Source organism: Oryctolagus cuniculus, chromosome 13, assembly GCF_964237555.1.
Source record: "Oryctolagus cuniculus chromosome 13, mOryCun1.1, whole genome shotgun sequence".
Classification (NCBI taxonomy): Eukaryota; Metazoa; Chordata; class Mammalia; order Lagomorpha; family Leporidae; genus Oryctolagus; species Oryctolagus cuniculus.
In genome coordinates this window covers 1,514,346-1,531,057 of record NC_091444.1, presented here as the reverse complement: position 1 = coordinate 1,531,057, position 16,712 = coordinate 1,514,346, and the positions used below count along the sequence as shown (strand labels likewise).

Here is a 16,712-nt window from a genome sequence, read left to right as displayed (position 1 = left end):
GGTCACAGGCCAAGCATCGCAATGCGCCAAGCCTTGGTTTACTTGTACATAGCATGGGAACACTAACTCCCAGGATTAAGTAACGTAAGGAAAGGACTTATCCACCAGGCGAACGACTCACTGTAAACATTGGAAGTGCTCCTGTGAACAAAACATCAACAGGACAAGCACAGGCAGTAAGAAACGCTGAGGTTCAGGACCCGTCACGTTTTATCAAACTCCAAGTCTCATTTTTATAAGCAAATACATGCTACCAGAATTTGTGATGAACACCCTGGGCGACGGCAAAGTGCTTCAGTATTTTCTCTGATCAGCAGTAGTACTCCGAAAGCAAAGATCCCACGGCCATGGCAGACACTAAAATAATTACGGGGGCCTTTGGCTCGGAGGCTCCGGCACCGCTCAGGACGCCCACACCGAGGAAAGCCCCCTTTCCGATCCCAGCTTCCTGCTGGTGAACACCCTGGGAGGGCCACAGGTGACGGCTCCAGGACTGGGTCACAGGATCCCCGGCTGTAGCCTGCGCCCAGCCCTTGTGTTGCAGGTATCTGAGGAGTGAATAGTAGCACATGAAAGACCTCTCTGTCTATACCTGCTTTCTGTGACTGCCTCTCTGCCTATCAAATAAAATGAAAACTTTTTAAGTAACAAGACAATATTTTGTGCAACTTCTTACCAAGAAATTGGCAATCTAGGTGAAATACACAATTTTCTAGGAAAATAAGAATTCTAAAATTGACTCAACAAAACAAACAAAACCAAAAAATTAAAACCATAGAAGAGACGGAAAGATGATCAAAGACCTGGCTCTAAAAATATCAGCTCAGGGGCCGGTGCTGTGGTATAGCGGGTAAAGCCGCCGCCTGCAGTGCCAGCATCCCATATGGGCACCAGTTCGAGTCCCGGCTGCTCCACTTCCGATCCAGCTCTCTGCTGTGGCCTGGGAAAACAGTAGAAGACAGCCCAAGTCCTTGGACCCCTGCATCCACATGGGAGACCCAGAAGAAGCTCCTGGCTTCTGGCTTTGGATCCACAAACCTCTGGCCGTTGCGGCCAACTGGCAAGTGAACCAACAGATGGAAGACCGACTGACTACTCTCTCTCTGACTTACAAACAAATCTTTTTTGAAAAAAAAGTTAGTTTGGGCCAGCGCCGTGGCTCACTAGGCTAATCCTCCACCTTGCGGCGCCGGCACACCGGGTTCTAGTCCAGGTCGGGGCGCCGGATTCTGTCCCGGTTGCCCCTCTTCCAGGCCAGCTCTCTGCTGTGGCCAGGGAGTGTAGGGGAGGATGGCCCAAGTGCTTGGGCCCTGCACCCCATGGGAGACCAGGAGAAGCACCTGGCTCCTGCCATCGATTGGATCAGCGCGGTGCGCCGGCTGCAGAGCGCCAGCCGCGGCGGCCATTGGAGGGTGAACCAACGGCAAAGGAAGACCTTTCTGTCTCTCTCTCTCACTGTCCACTCTGCCTGTCAAAAAAAAAAAAAAAGTTCAACAGTGTTTTGCAGGCACATTCTAGAACTTTCAAAGAATAAAGACCTGGGGCCAGCACCGTGGCATAGCGGGTAAAGCCGCCGCCTGCAGTGCCAGCATCCCATCTGGGTGCCTGTTCGAGACCTGGCTGCTCCACTTCCAATCCAGCTCTCTTCTATGGCCTGGGAAAGCAGTGGAAGATGGCCCAAGTCCTTGGGCCCCTGCACCCACGTGGGAGACCTGGAGGAAGCTCCTGGCTCCTGGCTTCAGATCAGCCCAGTTCCAGCCGTTGCGGCTAAGTGGGGTGTGAACCAATGGATGGAAGACCCCCCCCTCCCTGCCTCTACCTAACTCTGCCTTTCAAATAAATTAATAAATCTTAAAATAAAGAAAAAGACCTTGATATTTACTACTCAATCTATTAGCAGGGGGAAAAGTTGGGAATCTTCTAGAAGCATTTATAAAACCAGCCTAACCCTAACATCAAAGAAAGGCAGGAAAAAGCAGCTGTGAACCAACCTTCCACAGGAGAGAAACCACACAGAACTCAGTGCAATGCAGCCAGCAGCCCAAACAACATTCACAGGCAAGTAGTCTATTCTACAAATGTGGAAGTATTTCAGCTCAGCCTACACATATAAATATAGTCCATGTACCCACGAAGAGATCAAAGAGCACAGGGTGATTACCAGACGGCAGAAGCGCACGCGGCAACACGCGGCAACGTCAGCGGAGCAGCAGGCAGCAGCCCAAGGACGCGTCCGCCCGAGTGGGGCGAGGCAGGACGGCTGCGTGGCCCAGCTCCCCCGCGTCCTCACAACCACATGCTGGGAGATAATGTCCACGCTGGCCTGTATCTCAGAGCGACAGGAGACAACCCTGAAAAACTGTTAGCATTAACAAATCCTAGTGCTAGGAAACAGCATCAATGTTTTAAAATCCACAGCTTATCTTTCTACCAGCACAAGCAGGGAGAGCATTAAATGAAAGACCTCATTCACAACAATGTTTAGAGAGCAAGGTTCACCCTGATTTGTCACTTTTTTCCTGAGACAAGAGTACAGATTTATGGTATCTTTTAAAACATCCCTTGATTTGTTCAACAGGCAGAGTGTCACAAAGAGAGAGCGACAGAGAGAGAGACGGATCTTCCACCCAGTGGTTCACTCCCCAAGGCCTACAACAGTGAGGGCTGGGCCAGGCTGCAGCCAGGAGCCTGGAGTGCCGCTCCAGGCAGGGACCCAAGGACCTCAGCCATCACTTATGGCCTCTCCAGGCCCACTGCAGGGAAGCCGCAGCAGAAGCGGAGTAGCCAGGACGCGAACCGCGCTCGTGCGGGATGCAGGCCTCCGAGCACCAGCACCCCAGGTGTAGGGCACCTGTAGTCTCCCAAGGACTCAGTGTGAAGTCAGCACTGCAAGGCAGCTTGCCCAACTCCTCCGGTGCAGAACCGCAGCCAGCCACACAGTCAGCCTGGACGCTGAAGGCTGGTGGCCTCAACACAGAACCGGCTTGTCTGGATGATATTAAGCACATAAACGGTGATGCAGTCTGTGGGTAACAAGCTAGATTTCTTCACATTGTAGTAATTATGTTGCTAGAAAACGGCAGTACTAAACAGGCAGTATCAGAATGGAATCCACTTCTTTATTTTGCATCATAATCCACATTGGAGGTGTTAACTTCCACTTGATTGAGAGAAACAAGAGTGCCAGGCCGGAGGGGATGCGCAGCAGGAAGAGCCCTTAAAGACCCAGCACAGGGGAGGCGTCCCTGAAGTCCCTTCCCACAACGCCTCGGCTCTGCGGTGTCAGGGAGAACAGAGCTACAGGCACAGCACCGACCCCGGGAGACTCGGCAGAAGGGAGGGGCGCGAGCCCTCAGGGGCCGGCAGAGCCCCGCGTCAGGGCCAAGCACACACTTGCATTCCGGTAAGGGGACAAACATCGCCAAGATGACAAATGCACAACCTGCAACCAGGTGGAAGGACAGCTACTTTCTACCTAAAAGCCGGCCGGACGCAGCTCGCTCTCACCCCCCAAAGCTTGGTGAAGAGGTAACAATCAGCTGCCCAGGGCAGGGGAGGAATCCAGGGGACCCTGAGTCGTGGCACCACTCACCGGACACAGGTGAGCGCCTGCTGTGAAGGAGGACACAGGTGAGCGCCTGCTGTGCACAGGCACTGGCAGCACCGTGAAATTAACACACTCCCTGGAGGGCGCGTGTCCAACATCTCAGGGGAGGCGCTTGGCTGAGAACTGGTGAGAACTGGTGAGAACTGGTAAGAACTGGTAACGCTCGACCCATTCCAGAGCGCAGTGCTGAGCCCACGATCGGCAAACAATTCCAGAGGCCGCCCTACATCCCCCCGGCTGCTCCTCAGGCCGACGTGCACCCAACACGGCCCCAGTCTCCAAGGATTACCTAAGCGAGACCCCCTGGAGGGACAGGCGCGCAGGACGCGGGAGGCCCCGGCTCCGCCATCTTCCCTGCCATTTCCACCCGGCAGCGCCTCCCAGGTTCAGTTTCCTCTTGCGGAAAATCTTGATGAAAAAGAAAAAAGTACAGTCAGCTTGGGCATCTGAAGAAGCACTGCCTATGCCTGCGCTAAAGTCAGCAGGAAACACCAAAATACACCGTTCTTACATAACGCCAGTCGCCGCAGCAACAAGGCCAGCAGGTGGCCCGCAGTGCCCACTGTGTCACCTGGGTAGCCGGTGACAGCCCTGGGGGGAAAAGGCCAGCTGGCCGACTCCTCACTCAAACGCCACCCCCCTCCCATTCCCCAGCTTTCTTGCGCGCAGAACTTGGCCAAGTCCGTGGGAATAGGAAAACACTGATTTTACTGCAAGGAGGCTTTGAAGCCCACGCGCGGGTCTCCTGTCACACGCAGCCTCCGTGAGCTGTGTGCGGGACTCTGGCTAGGCGTGGATCTCAGGCTACTGCCCCGCACCGCTGCCCAGGAGCTCTGCGAGGGGCCGAGAGTACCCGCGTAGGTCTCCCCCGGCCTCTGCGCCCCTCTCTCTCCCCGCGCTGCCCGCCGCACCACGCACGCGCTGGGCACCTTCTGCGTGCGGGCTCCGCGTGGGGGGGGGGGGGGCGCGAGGCCGGCGTCACGGGTAACACGCGTTTTCCACACGCGTGGCGCGTCTGCTCCAGGAGGCATCGGGTAATGAGTGGGAGGGCCCGGCCGCGAGACGGGAGGCGCACACGCAGGGCGCGCTCCGCCCTCCGAGGTCCCGAAACGCGCCCCAAAAACACGAGTGGCGGGGCCGGGTCCCCTCAGCGCCGGGAGCCCACGCGCCCCCGCCCCGAACGCCCGCACCGCGAGCCCCGCAGGCTCACCCCCGGCTCTGCCGCCCAGCCCGGCCCCTGCCCCGCCGCCGACCGACGGAGGCCGAGTGGGTCGGGGTCCGCTCGCGGGGCGGCCGCGCGTGCGGCTCAGTCCGGGGACCCCGCGGGCCGCGCGGCGACTGCAGCCCGGGGAGCGGCCCCGGCGGCGTCCGGGAGGCGCGGGAGGATGCGGGCGCCCGGACACGCATCCCTCCGCCCCTCGGTCCTGCCGACAAGAGGGCCGCAGCGCGCCCGGCCCTCACGCGGGGCCGCGGAGACAGCTGACTGGAAAGCCCCGGCTACCCCGCCGCCGCCCACCTGAGACCCGTTAGGCTGGACCGCAGGCCCGCGTTTCTAAGGGAACCCGCGTCACGTGACGCGCGCGAGCGCCCAATCGCGTCTCGCCACCGCCCGCCGCGCCCCGCCCCGCGGCGGAGAGTCGCGCCTGCGCGCCGAGGGGGCGGGCGCCGGCCTCGCGCATGCGCGGAGCCCCCGAGCCGCGCGGCCGGCCACGCCCCGGGGCGGAAGCGGGAAGTGAGTCGGCAGCGGCGGCTCGCAGCGGTCGGGGGGGCGCCGCGGAGGCTCGAGGGCGGCGGGCGGCGGCGATGTCGAAGAACACGGTGTCGTCGGCGCGGTTCCGGAAGGTGGACGTGGATGAGTACGACGAGAACAAGTTCGTGGACGAGGAAGACGGCGGCGACGGCCAGGCGGGGCCGGACGAGGGCGAGGTGGACTCGTGCCTGCGGCAATATCCTTGCGGCGGGGGTGTGCGTGGGTGTGCGTGGAGCCCCGGGAGTGCGCGGAGCCGGCAGGCGGACGCCGAGCCCCCGGGAGTGCGTGGAGTCTCTGGGAGTGCGCGGAGCCCCGGGAGTAGGTGGAGCCCCGGGAGTGCGTGGAGCCCCGGGAGTGCGGGCCGGGCGTTCGCGGGAAGCCGCTGTCCGGCGGTGCCTGCTGCCCTGGGCGTGTCTGAGCAGCTGTGACCGGGTCCGCGTTTGCACCGGATCCGTGGGGGACACGGGGGCGCTGGCAGGAGCCGCCGCGGCGCCCGCGTGCTCGGGCTGTCCGCGCCCCGCGGCGGTGCGTGGGGACCGCTCGGGCCCGCGTCCTGCCGTGGCGGCCGTGTGAGGGCCTGGGGCTGTGCAGCCTGGACCCCGCGGCGCCGTGGGCCCGCTGGGTGGGCCCCGGAAGCCAGAGGCCGGCTGCAGCGATGGCGAGGGAGGGGCGGCGGCCGGGGCTTCTCCTTTTAGGGGAATGGCTGTGCCTGCCGCCGGCCTGATTGGCCCGCTTCCTTGCCTGCTCCCTGCTCCCTGGCGCCTTCGCGGACTGCTAGGTGTGGCCTCCAGGAAATGGAGCCGTCCACCGTCCACCCGAGAGCCGGGGCGTCGCCGCGCAGCGAGGCCGAGGTGTGTCTTTGTGCGCCCACGTAGCGCCGCGGGAGATGGCGGCTTCCCGGAGACCTGAGGGCGTGGGATCCTGACGTGCGTTTCGGGTCTCGGCACCTCTGCAGTCTGCCGAAGGTGTCCCGTGAGGGCAGCGTTACCAGGCGATCTCTGATGGTGCGAACCAAAAATAGCCCCCCAGTGCGCTGTTACCTTTGGTCGGCACCCCGAGGGCGTTTCTGAGTCCCGAGAAGCACCGGTCCCAGGGGCTGGCCGCTGCCCTCGGCTGCCCCCGGCTGCCCCCGCTGTTGCCCCTTAACCGCCAGCACAGGGAACATGACAGCCGCCCTGCAGGCGGCGCTGAAGAACCCTCCCATCAACACCAGGAGCCAGGCGGTGAAGGTGAGTGCCACCCACCCGGCCACACAACCGGCCGGCCAGCTGGGGACCGTCCGACACAGGAGGGCTCAGGGCGCGCTTTGATGGGGCTGGAAACGGCGGCCAGCCCAGCAGCCCGCTGCTCCACTTCCGTCCAGCCCCCTGCTGAGGGCCCAGCGCAGAGGGTGGCCCCAGGGCTTGGGCCCCTGCTCCCACACGGGAGACCAGGGAGAAGCTCCGGCTTCAGATGGGTCCAGCTGCGGCTCTTGCCGCCATTCGGGGAGGGAGCCAGCGGGTGGAAGATCTCTCTCCCTCTCTCCCTGCCTTTCAAACAAATAGACCTTTTTAAAAAAAGAAAAAGAAGATTTAAGAAAACAGCACCCTGGCCGACTTCGGAGAACGCGTGTTCTGGACGCGGGAAGTTCTGCGTGGGGGGGGGGAACCATTCCTGTGGCGTTCAGAGGGCCCTCGGGCTGGATCTAGGCAAAGGCTTTGAGACAAAAAACTGGCACAAAAACGAACAGGTTCCATAGGCCAGGCGCGGCACTTAGCTGTCAACGTCCAGGCCCTGGCTCCTGCTGACGGTCACCCTAGGAGGCCGCTGATGGCCACAGCGCCTGGCTTTGTCCCACCCCAGTGCCAGCAGATGGGACTTCTCTCTGTGCCCCTCTCTCCGTCTCTCTCTTGCTTAGTTATATGAATATTCAGCAGAAGCCAGGCAGTGGTAAAAGTGACTACCTTCTGGGGCTACCCTATGTTCATAGGATTTTTCTGTGAGTGTTTTTTCGAGGAGAAGCTTTATAGCTTCGCTCCTCTGTGTAGCGATGGACGTGAGTGTTTTCCTTAGCAGCAGGTTTGTTTCTGTAGCGTTGACCAGCTCTGCGCTGCAGAACCTACGCACCTAGTCTCCTCTTGTCACATACCTGGATGGAGTGGCTCTTCCCTGGTGAAGTTCCCAGCTGAGCACATTCTCGTGGCTGATCCTTGGAATGGACTCCAGAGTGAATTGCTGGCTGCAGCCGTGTCCCTTTGCGTCTTCCGTCCCCTGCAGCCGTGTTTCACTAAATAAGAACCGGTCTCTCGGGTGCTTAGTGGTTAGAACCAAGTCCAGCGCATCACCCCCAGGGCGGTGGCTACTCAGAGCCTCAGGAGTCTCCCTAATTAAATGAAAGTTGGCAGGAACAGGTAGATGCATGTGAATTGTCGAGGCGACGGTTTTTTTAAGGGGAAGCGTTGCTTTGGGTTTAGAAGTTGCCGGGAGCATTACTGAAATTTCCGTTTCGACACCTTCTGCTTTCGTGTGGGTGGTTTCATCACGGCCTGGGGGCGGCAGCTTGTAGCTGATGAAGATGGCTGTGTGAGTGGGGCAGCTGCACGGGCCGAGCTGCAGGGAGCAGTAGGCGGGAGAAACGTCCTGTAAGAACCCGGACGCGAGGCGGCCCCAGGGGCCGCTTTGTGTGACAGGGGAGGCGGGCGCTCCTTAGGAGTCCCTGTGTGTGACGGGAGGAGGTGACCTTAGATGTGCTGTGTGTGACAGGGGAGGTGACCTTAGATGTGCTGTGTGTGACAGGGGAGGAGGTGACCTTAGATGTGCTGTGTGTGACAGGGGAGGAGGTGACCTTAGATGTCCTGTGTGACAGGGGAGGAGGTGACCTTAGATGTGCTGTGTGTGACAGGGGAGGAGGTGACCTTAGATGTGCTGTGTGTGACAGGGGAGGAGGTGACCTTAGGTGTGCTGTGTGTGACAGGGGAGGAGGTGACCTTAGATGTGCTGTGTGTGACAGGGGAGGAGGTGACCTTAGGTGTGCTGTGTGTGACAGGGGAGGAGGTGACCTTAGGTGTGCTGTGTGTGACGGGAGGAGGTGACCTTAGATGTGCTGTGTGTGACAGGGGAGGAGGTGACCTTAGATGTGCTGTGTGTGACAGGGGAGGAGGTGACCTTAGATGTGCTGTGTGTGACAGGGGAGGAGGTGACCTTAGATGTGCTGTGTGTGACAGGGGAGGAGGTGACCTTAGATGTGCTGTGTGTGACAGGGGAGGAGGTGACCTTAGATGTGCTGTGTGTGACAGGGGAGGAGGTGACCTTAGATGTGCTGTGTGTGACAGGGGAGGAGGTGACCTTAGATGTCCTGTGTGTGACAGGGGAGGAGGTGACCTTAGATGTGCTGTGTGTGACAGGGGAGGAGGTGACCTTAGATGTCCTGTGTGACAGGGGAGGAGGTGACCTTAGATGTGCTGTGTGACAGGGGAGGAGGTGACCTTAGATGTGCTGTGTGTGACAGTGGAGGAGGTGACCTTAGATGTGCTGTGTGTGACAGGGGAGGAGGTGACCTTAGATGTCCTGTGTGTGACAGGGGAGGAGGTGACCTTAGATGTCCTGTGTGTGACAGGGGAGGAGGTGACCTTAGATGTCCTGTGTGTGACAGGGTAGGAGGTGACCTTAGATGTCCTGTGTGACAGGGGAGGAGGTGACCTTAGGTGTGCTGTGTGTGACAGGGGAGGAGGTGACCTTAGATGTCCTGTGTGTGACAGGGGAGGAGGTGACCTTAGATGTCCTGTGTGACAGGGGAGGAGGTGACCTTAGATGTGCTGTGTGTGACAGGGGAGGAGGTGACCTTAGATGTGCTGTGTGTGACAGGGGAGGAGGTGACCTTAGATGTGCTGTGTGTGACAGGGGAGGAGGTGACCTTAGATGTGCTGTGTGTGACAGGGGAGGAGGTGACCTTAGATGTGCTGTGTGTGACAGGGGAGGAGGTGACCTTAGATGTGCTGTGTGTGACAGGGGAGGAGGTGACCTTAGATGTGCTGTGTGTGACAGGGGAGGAGGTGACCTTAGATGTCCTGTGTGTGACAGGGGAGGAGGTGACCTTAGATGTGCTGTGTGTGACAGGGGAGGAGGTGACCTTAGATGTGCTGTGTGTGACAGGGGAGGAGGTGACCTTAGATGTCCTGTGTGACAGGGGAGGAGGTGACCTTAGATGTCCTGTGTGACAGTGGAGGTGACCTTAGATGTCCTGTGTGTGACAGGGGAGAAGGTGACCTTAGATGTGCTGTGTGTGACAGGGGAGAAGGTGACCTTAGATGTCCTGTGTGACAGTGGAGGAGAGCAGAAGGTGGCTTTTGGAGCAGCTTTTCCAGAAAACACGGCTGTGTAATGAACGCCATTGTACCTCGCGTGACTAGCGGCTACGGGCCGTGAGACAGTCTCTTAAAATTTCAAAATAAGGAAGTGTTTAAAGTATTTCTGGGGGTTGGCGCTGTGGCTCACTTGGCTAATCCTCTGCCTACAGTGCCGGCATCCCATATGGGCGCCAAGTTCTAGTCCTGGTTGCCCCTCTTCCAGGCCAGCTCTCGGCTGTGGCCCAGGAGTGCAGTGGAGGATGGCCCAGGTGCTTGGGGCATGCACCCGCATGGGAGACCAGGAGAAGTACCTGGCTCCTGCCTTCAGATCAGCGCAGCGTGCCGGCCGTGGCGGCCATTTCGGGGGTGAACCAACAGAAGGAGGACCTTTCTCTCTGTCTCTCTCACTGTCTGTATCTGTCCAAAAAAAAAAAAAAAAGTATTTCTGAAAGATGATTCAAGGAAGAATTGCAAATCAGTTTTCTTGTTGTGTTTTCGTTGAGATAAAATGCAGTTGATGTTTTAATAAATTGTCAGATCGCTGTGGGCTCTGCCTGTGGACTGTCTACCCTCGGGCCCTGCAGTGCTAAGCGACACAGCCTGTCCACCCTGTCTGCCCTCGCTCCCGCCAGCTCTCCCTGCTCCTGCCGGTGCTCTCAGACCCTCCTCGTTCTCGGGGGGGGGGGGGGGGCGCCGGTCGCATGAGCCTCCTCTCCGCGCCCCTCTGGCTCCCCGCTGCGGTTCTGCCGTAGGCCCTGGGCACACTGGCAGCACGCGCCCCCTCTGGGCCTGACTGCTTTCCTGAGACACCGCGCTGTCCTGTTCCCGCCTGCGGGCCTCCGCCCGGGCTCCCCTCCCCAGCATGGCCCCCCCTGCGCAGGTGCAGCCGCACACTCAGGAGTCACTCTGTTGCCTCGTGTGTTCCCCCAGGACCGGGCAGGCAGCATCGTGCTGAAGGTGCTCATCTCCTTCAAGGCCGGCGACATAGAAAAGGCCGTGCAGTCCCTGGACAGGAACGGCGTGGACCTGCTCATGAAGTACATCTACAAGGGCTTCGAGAGCCCCTCCGACAACAGCAGCGCCGTGCTCCTGCAGTGGCACGAGAAGGTGAGCCCCGCCCGTCCGCCGCAGGCCCGTGCTCGGCCGTGCACCTGCGCACTGCCAGTGACGTCCGTCAGGGTGGGAATGAGAGTGAGGCGTCCTAGCCTGGCCTTCTCTTAGCACCGGGGTCTGATTTCCACACTTAAATTTATCCAGCAAACATAATCCTGAAGTTTGAAATCTTAAAACTTTGTGAAAGAAAGAAAGCAAGCAATAGAAACCATGAAGTGTTTCCTCTGACTGTGGTGGGTACAGCCCAGGGCGCGTCAGCAGAGGAAGCGTCTGTCCACGCGGGGGGTGGATGCCATGATGACGGCTGAGTGCCCGAGGCGCGTCTGTCCACGTGGGGGGTGGACGCCATGATGAGGGCTGAGTGCCCGGGGTGCGTCTGTCCACGGGGGGTGGACACCATGATGAGGGCTGAGTGCCCAGGGCGCGTCTGTCCACGTTGGGGGGTGGACGCCATGATGAGGGCTGAGTGCCCGGGGCGTGTCTGTCCACGTGGAGGGGTGGACGCCATGATGACGGCTGAGTGCCCGGGGCGTGTCTGTCCACGCGGAGGGGTGGACGCCATGATGAGGGCTGAGTGCCCGGGGCGTGTCTGTCCACGCGGAGGGGTGGACGCCATGATGAGGGCTGAGTGCCCGGGGCGTGTCTGTCCACGCGGAGGGGTGGACGCCATGATGAGGGCTGAGTGCCCAGGGTACATCTGTCCACGTGGAGGGGTGGGTGCCATGAGGGCTGAGTGCCCAGGGCGCGTCTGTCCACGTGGAGGGGTGGGTGCCATGAGGGCTGAGTGCCCGGGGCGCGTCTGTCCACGCGGGGGGTGGACGCCATGATGAGGGCTGAGTGCCCAGGGCGCGTCTGTCCACGTTGGGGGGTGGACGCCATGATGAGGGCTGAGTGCCCAGGGCACATCTGTCCACGTGGGGGGTGGACGCCATGATGAGGACTGAGTGCCCGGGGCGTGTCTGTCCACGCGGAGGGGTGGACGCCATGATGAGGGCTGAGTGCCCGGGGCGTGTCTGTCCACGCGGAGGGGTGGACACCATGATGAGGGCTGAGTGCCCAGGGTACATCTGTCCACGTGGAGGGGTGGGTGCCATGAGGGCTGAGTGCCCAGGGCGCGTCTATCCACGTGGAGGGGTGGGTGCCATGAGGGCTGAGTGCCCGGGGCGCGTCAGCAGAGGAAGCGTCTGTACACGCAGGGGGTGGACGCCATGATGACGGCTGAGTGCCTGGAGCACATCAGCAGAGGAAGCGTTTGTCCATGCATAGGGGTGGACGTCATGATGAGGGCTGAGTGCCCAGGGCACGTCTGTCCACATGGAGGGGTGGACGCCATGATGAGGGCTGAGTGCCCGGGGTGCGTCTGTCCACGCAGGGGGGTGAACGCCATGATGAGGGCTGAGTGCCCAGGGCGCGTCTGTCCACGCAGAGGGGTGGGCGCCATGAGGGCTGAGTGCCCGGGGCGCGTCTGTCCACGCAGTGGAGTGGACACCATGAGGGCTGAGTGCCCTGGGCACGTCTGTCCACGCGGTGGAGTGGACACCATGAGGGCTGAGTGCCCGGGGCGCGTCTGTCCACGCGGGGAGTGGACACCATGAGGGCTGAGTGCCCGGGGCACGTCTGTCCACACGGGGGGTGGATGCCATGAGGGCTGAGTGCCCGGGGCGCGTCTGTCCACGCAGGGGGTGGGTGCCATGAGGGCTGAGTGCCTGGGGCACATCTGTCCACGTGGGGGGTGGACGCCATGAGGGCTGAGTGCCCGGGGCGCGTCTGTCCACACGGGGGGTGGACGCCATGAGGGCTGAGTGCCCAGCGTGTCTGTCCATGCAGTGGGGTGGACGCCATGATGAGGGGTGGGTGCCATGAGGGCTGAGTGCCCAGGGCACGTCTGTCCACATGGAGGGGTGGACACCATGATGAGGGCTGAGTGCCCAGGGCGCGTCTGTCCACGCGGGGGGTGAACGCCATGAGGGCTGAGTGCCCGGAGCACATCTGTCCACGCAGGGGGTGGATGCCATGAGGGCTGAGTGCCCGGGACGCGTCTGTCCACATGGAGGGGTGGACACCATGATGAAGGCTGAGTGCCCAGGGCACGTCTGTCCACGCGGGGGGTGAACGCCATGAGGGCTGAGTGCCCGGGGCACATCTGTCCACGCAGGGGGTGGATGCCATGAGGGCCGAGTGCCCGGGGCGCGTCTGTCCACGCGGGGGGTGGACGCCATGAGGGCTGAGTGCCCGGGGCGCGTCTGTCCACACGGGGGGTGGGCGCCATGAGGGCTGAGTGCCCGGGGCGCATCTGTCCACGCGGGGGGTGGACGCCATGAGGGCTGAGTGCCCGGGACGCGTCTGTCCACGCGGGGGGTGGGCGCCATGAGGGCTGAGTGCCCAGGGCACGTCTGTCCACATGGAGGGGTGGACACCATGATGAGGGGTGGACACCATGATGAGGGCTGAGTGCCCAGAGCGCGTCTATCCACGCGGGGGGTGGGCGCCATGAGGGCTGAGTGCCCAGGGCACGTCTGTCCACATGGAGGGGTGGACACCATGATGAGGGCTGAGTGCCCGGGCGCGTCTGTCCACGCGGGGGGGTGGACGCCATGATGAGGGGTGGACACCATGATGAGGGCTGAGTGCCCGGGCGCGTCTGTCCACGCGGCGGGTGGACGCCATGAGGGCTGAGTGCCCGGGCGCGTCTGTCCACACGGGGGGTGGACGCCATGAGGGCTGAGTGCCGGGCGCGTCTGTCCACGCGGGGGGTGGGCGCCATGAGGACTGAGTGCCGGGCGCGTCAGCAGAGGGAGCGTCAGCACCAGGAGCGGCAGACGGCATTAGGGGTTGTGGCTCCCCGGGAGTCCTGTTTGGGTTCATGGTCGATCGTGGTAACGGCTGCACAGCGTTGTGAATGGAGTTAATGGCACCAAACTTTACAGTGAAGGATTTGTCAAATGGCACATTCTATGTTTATATGAGGGGAAATGTATTATAAAGCTATGCGTAGACTTAAAATTTTTATATTTCCATTCATTTTCCATGAGTTTCTGAAATTCGCTCTTTTACCACAATTTCATTTTTAAAAAGGAAATCAGAGGAAAAAAACTTAGTCCTTCTTTCCATTTTCATGTATTTTTCAATGTCAGCAGATGCTGGCAACACCATTCATCAAAGATAAAAATGGAGTTTCGAGTTTTGGGTTAAAAGCTGATAAGGTGATCTTTAATTCCCAACGCATGTCGCACTGATACAAGTAGGAACAGTAACACTTAGCTAGAACTCTCTGCAGCCTCACGATTCCCCAGACTCGGTTTATGTGAGACAGTGGGGCGTCCATCTGCAGCGTGTAGGGGAACACACACAGGAAGTGAAGATGGGCGGTGAGGCCGCCCGTCCCGGGCAGGTCACCCTCTCCGCGGGGGCTTGTGGGCGCCCTCAAGCACAGGGCCTGTGGGTATGGTCAGAGCGCGGGGGCTTGTGGGCGCCGCCCGAGTCCTCAGTGCCCCGCATCGGCCCTCCAGGGCCGATGGAGAGTAGCTCCGCCCTTTGCCCTGTGAGACACCGGATGGGGTGGCAGTTTTTGTTTTTGTTGTCGGTCATCCTGTCACGGAGCCTTTCTGACGCCAAGGCCCACCCTTGTCTGTCCGCGCCCCGTGCCTGTCCACACTCTGTGCCTGTCCGCACTCCGTGCCTGTCCGTCTCCGCCGAATCCCCGCAGGAGCCCTGTGAGGTGTGAGATCTCCCTGTCACCAGCAGTTAGCCGTGGGAAGCTGCCAGGGCAGCTCTGGAGCCCGCGTGGCCGGTTCCGGCATCGGCCAGGCCCACAGTGACGCTTGAGTGGCCGCTGTTCCCTCTGGGAGCCCCAGCACCTGGCCCGCACGCAGGGGGCTCGGTAATCCTCGCTCGCTCACAGAAGCACTGGAGGGTGAGCTGGCCGTTCTCTCCCTCGGAGGTGGGGAGCGGAGGCACGCGCCATCTTGTCGCCCATGCACGTGCCTGCCTGGCTGCCCACCTGCCGGCCTGCCTCCCCCATGCGCGTTCTTTGACAGCCCCATCTGCCCCCAGCAGTCCCACGTCTCGCCCCGCCCCCACGCTGCTCTGCACTGCCGCTCAGTGCCTGCGCGGGTGTCAGCCCGCTCGTCCACCGCAGCCTGGAGCTCCCCTGTGCTGTGCTTTCACGCCTCCCGGCGTAACCCGTCTGCTGAGTTAGGGTGAATGGGTAAGCGACCGCAGACCAGGAGGTGCCGCTCTGCTCGCTCTTGGAGCCCCAGCACCTGGCCCAGGACGCGGGGTGCTCACCCAGGACTGGGGGACAGAGGTGGGCCGGAGCTTCCAGTCCACGAAGGAGAGGTTTTCCGGGTCCCAGGCCCCCAGGTGCTCACCTGGTAGACGCCTTCTTGCCTTGGGAGAAACCCTGGCCGGCCAACCCGTCAGAATGGAGGCCGGGGTACTGCTTGGTCCTGGGGGTTGAGAGTGAGGGGTCAGGAGCTATGAGTTGATAGCGGAGCACCTGCTGCAGGCGTCAGAAACAAGACGAGCGGGTGCCCTGGGCTTGGAAGACATGCGCAGAGCGCGCCGGTGTGATGGCCTCAGCCGCTGGCCACAGGCGCTCCTGCCGTCAGCAGGCCTGGCCGTCGGACCCGACGCCGTGCCATGCCGTGCCGTGCCGTCAACCTCTGCATTTCACTTTGTTTTAGGCGCTGGCTGCAGGAGGAGTGGGCTCCATCGTCCGTGTCTTGACCGCAAGGAAAACCGTGTAGCCTGGCAGGAACGGGTGCCTGCCGGGGAGCGGGAGCTGCCGGTACAAAGACCAAAACGCCCAGATGCCGCCGCTGCCCTGTGGGCGGCGTCTGTTCCCAGCTTCGCTTTTTCCCTTTCCCGTGTCTGTCAGGATTACATAAGGTTTCCCTTCGTGAGAATCGGAGTGGCGCAGAGGGTCCTGTTCACACGCGCCGTGCGTCCGGCTGTGTAAGACCCCTGCCTTCAGTGTCCTTGAGCAACGGTAGCGTGTCGCCGGCTGGGTTTGGTTTTGTCGTGGAGGGATCTGGTCAGAATTTGAGGCCAGTTTCCTAACTCATTGCTGGTCAGGAAATGATCTTCATTTAAAAAAAAAAAAAGACTGGCAGCTATTATGCAAAACTGGACCCTCTTCCCTTATTTAAGCAGAGTGAGTTTCTGGAACCAGTGGTGCCCCCCCCCCCCCGCCCCGGCCGCCGTCCTGCTCAAGGGAAGCCTCCCTGCAGAGCAGCAGAGCCCCTGGGCAGGAGCGCCGCGTCCCGCTCCCAGGAGACAGCGTGCGTGGTCACGCCGGCACTTCCTGTGCCTCCCAGGAGACAGCATGCGCGGTCACGCCGGCACTTCCTGTGCCTCCCAGCCCCAGTGCCCCGGAGTTCTTCAGGGCGACAGGGACCTCAGAAGACTGGATCCGATCCAGACAGACGCCCATTCTTGGTTCAGCTCAGTGTTTTCAAAAGGAACGTGCTACCGTGGGTAGAGCACACTGGTTCTCAGAACACGGCCGGCGCTTGACGGTTGTCACAGCTCCAGAACAAACCCTGGGAGACAGGCGAGCGCGAGTCGCCGGGCAGGAATTCCACACACTCGTGCTGTTTTTGATACCTGCTTTTTGTTTTGTTTTGTAAAAATGATGAACTTGAGAAAATAAAACGTCAGTGTTGACTAATTTTTCTGTCACTTTAATATAAGGAACATGTTTAATTGGATTTCCTCCTCCTGCCGACAAGTGGAAATCCAGATAAGGACTGCTTGGTGGGTTCCCAAAGTCCCCCACATGAGGAGGCCTCGAGGTCAGGAGGGTGGAAGGCCGGGCCACAGGGGGCGGGGTCTCCCCAGGGTGTGGGCCCCTCCCTCTGACAGCTGTGTGCCTGCAGGGGCGGGGTCTCCCCAGCCTGTGGGCCCCTCCCTCTGG

The 16,712-nt window shown here is 60.9% G+C and overlaps 2 protein-coding genes across 4 annotated transcripts in view; one reads left to right on the top strand and one right to left on the bottom strand.

Annotated features, from left to right (window-relative positions):
* Positions 1 to 5,257, bottom strand: part of RGL1 (ral guanine nucleotide dissociation stimulator like 1) — a 197,367-nt gene extending 192,110 nt beyond the window's left edge. Inside the window, exons 1-2 of one of the 3 annotated variants that reach the window (XM_070055004.1) lie at positions 5,124 to 5,257; positions 3,897 to 4,015 (exon numbers count right to left, since the gene is read on the bottom strand). The gene's annotated coding sequence lies outside the window, so the exon portion shown is untranslated. The other 2 variants (XM_070055002.1, XM_070055001.1) reach the window with 2 other exon arrangements.
* A 52-nt stretch (positions 5,258 to 5,309) lies between these two features.
* ARPC5 (actin related protein 2/3 complex subunit 5) lies at positions 5,310 to 16,466 on the top strand. The gene is made up of 4 exons (XM_070055012.1): positions 5,310 to 5,553; positions 6,505 to 6,586; positions 10,613 to 10,789; positions 15,481 to 16,466. The coding sequence occupies exons 1-4, from the start codon at positions 5,411 to 5,413 to the stop codon at positions 15,541 to 15,543; spliced, it is 465 nt and encodes a 154-aa protein (XP_069911113.1). The 5' UTR covers positions 5,310 to 5,410; the 3' UTR covers positions 15,544 to 16,466.
* Positions 16,467 to 16,712: the final 246 nt, after the last annotated feature.

Excerpts from the sequence above, each read along its gene's own strand:
- ARPC5 (XM_070055012.1), top strand. The coding sequence starts at position 5,411 with ATGTCGAAGAACACGGTGTCGTCGGCGCGGTTCCGGAAGGTGGACGTG. Across the intron at positions 5,554-6,504 it reads GTGGACTCGTGCCTGCGGCA|CGCCAGCACAGGGAACATGA; the intron begins ATATCCTTGCGG and ends TTGCCCCTTAAC. Across the intron at positions 6,587-10,612 it reads CCAGGAGCCAGGCGGTGAAG|GACCGGGCAGGCAGCATCGT; the intron begins GTGAGTGCCACC and ends GTGTTCCCCCAG.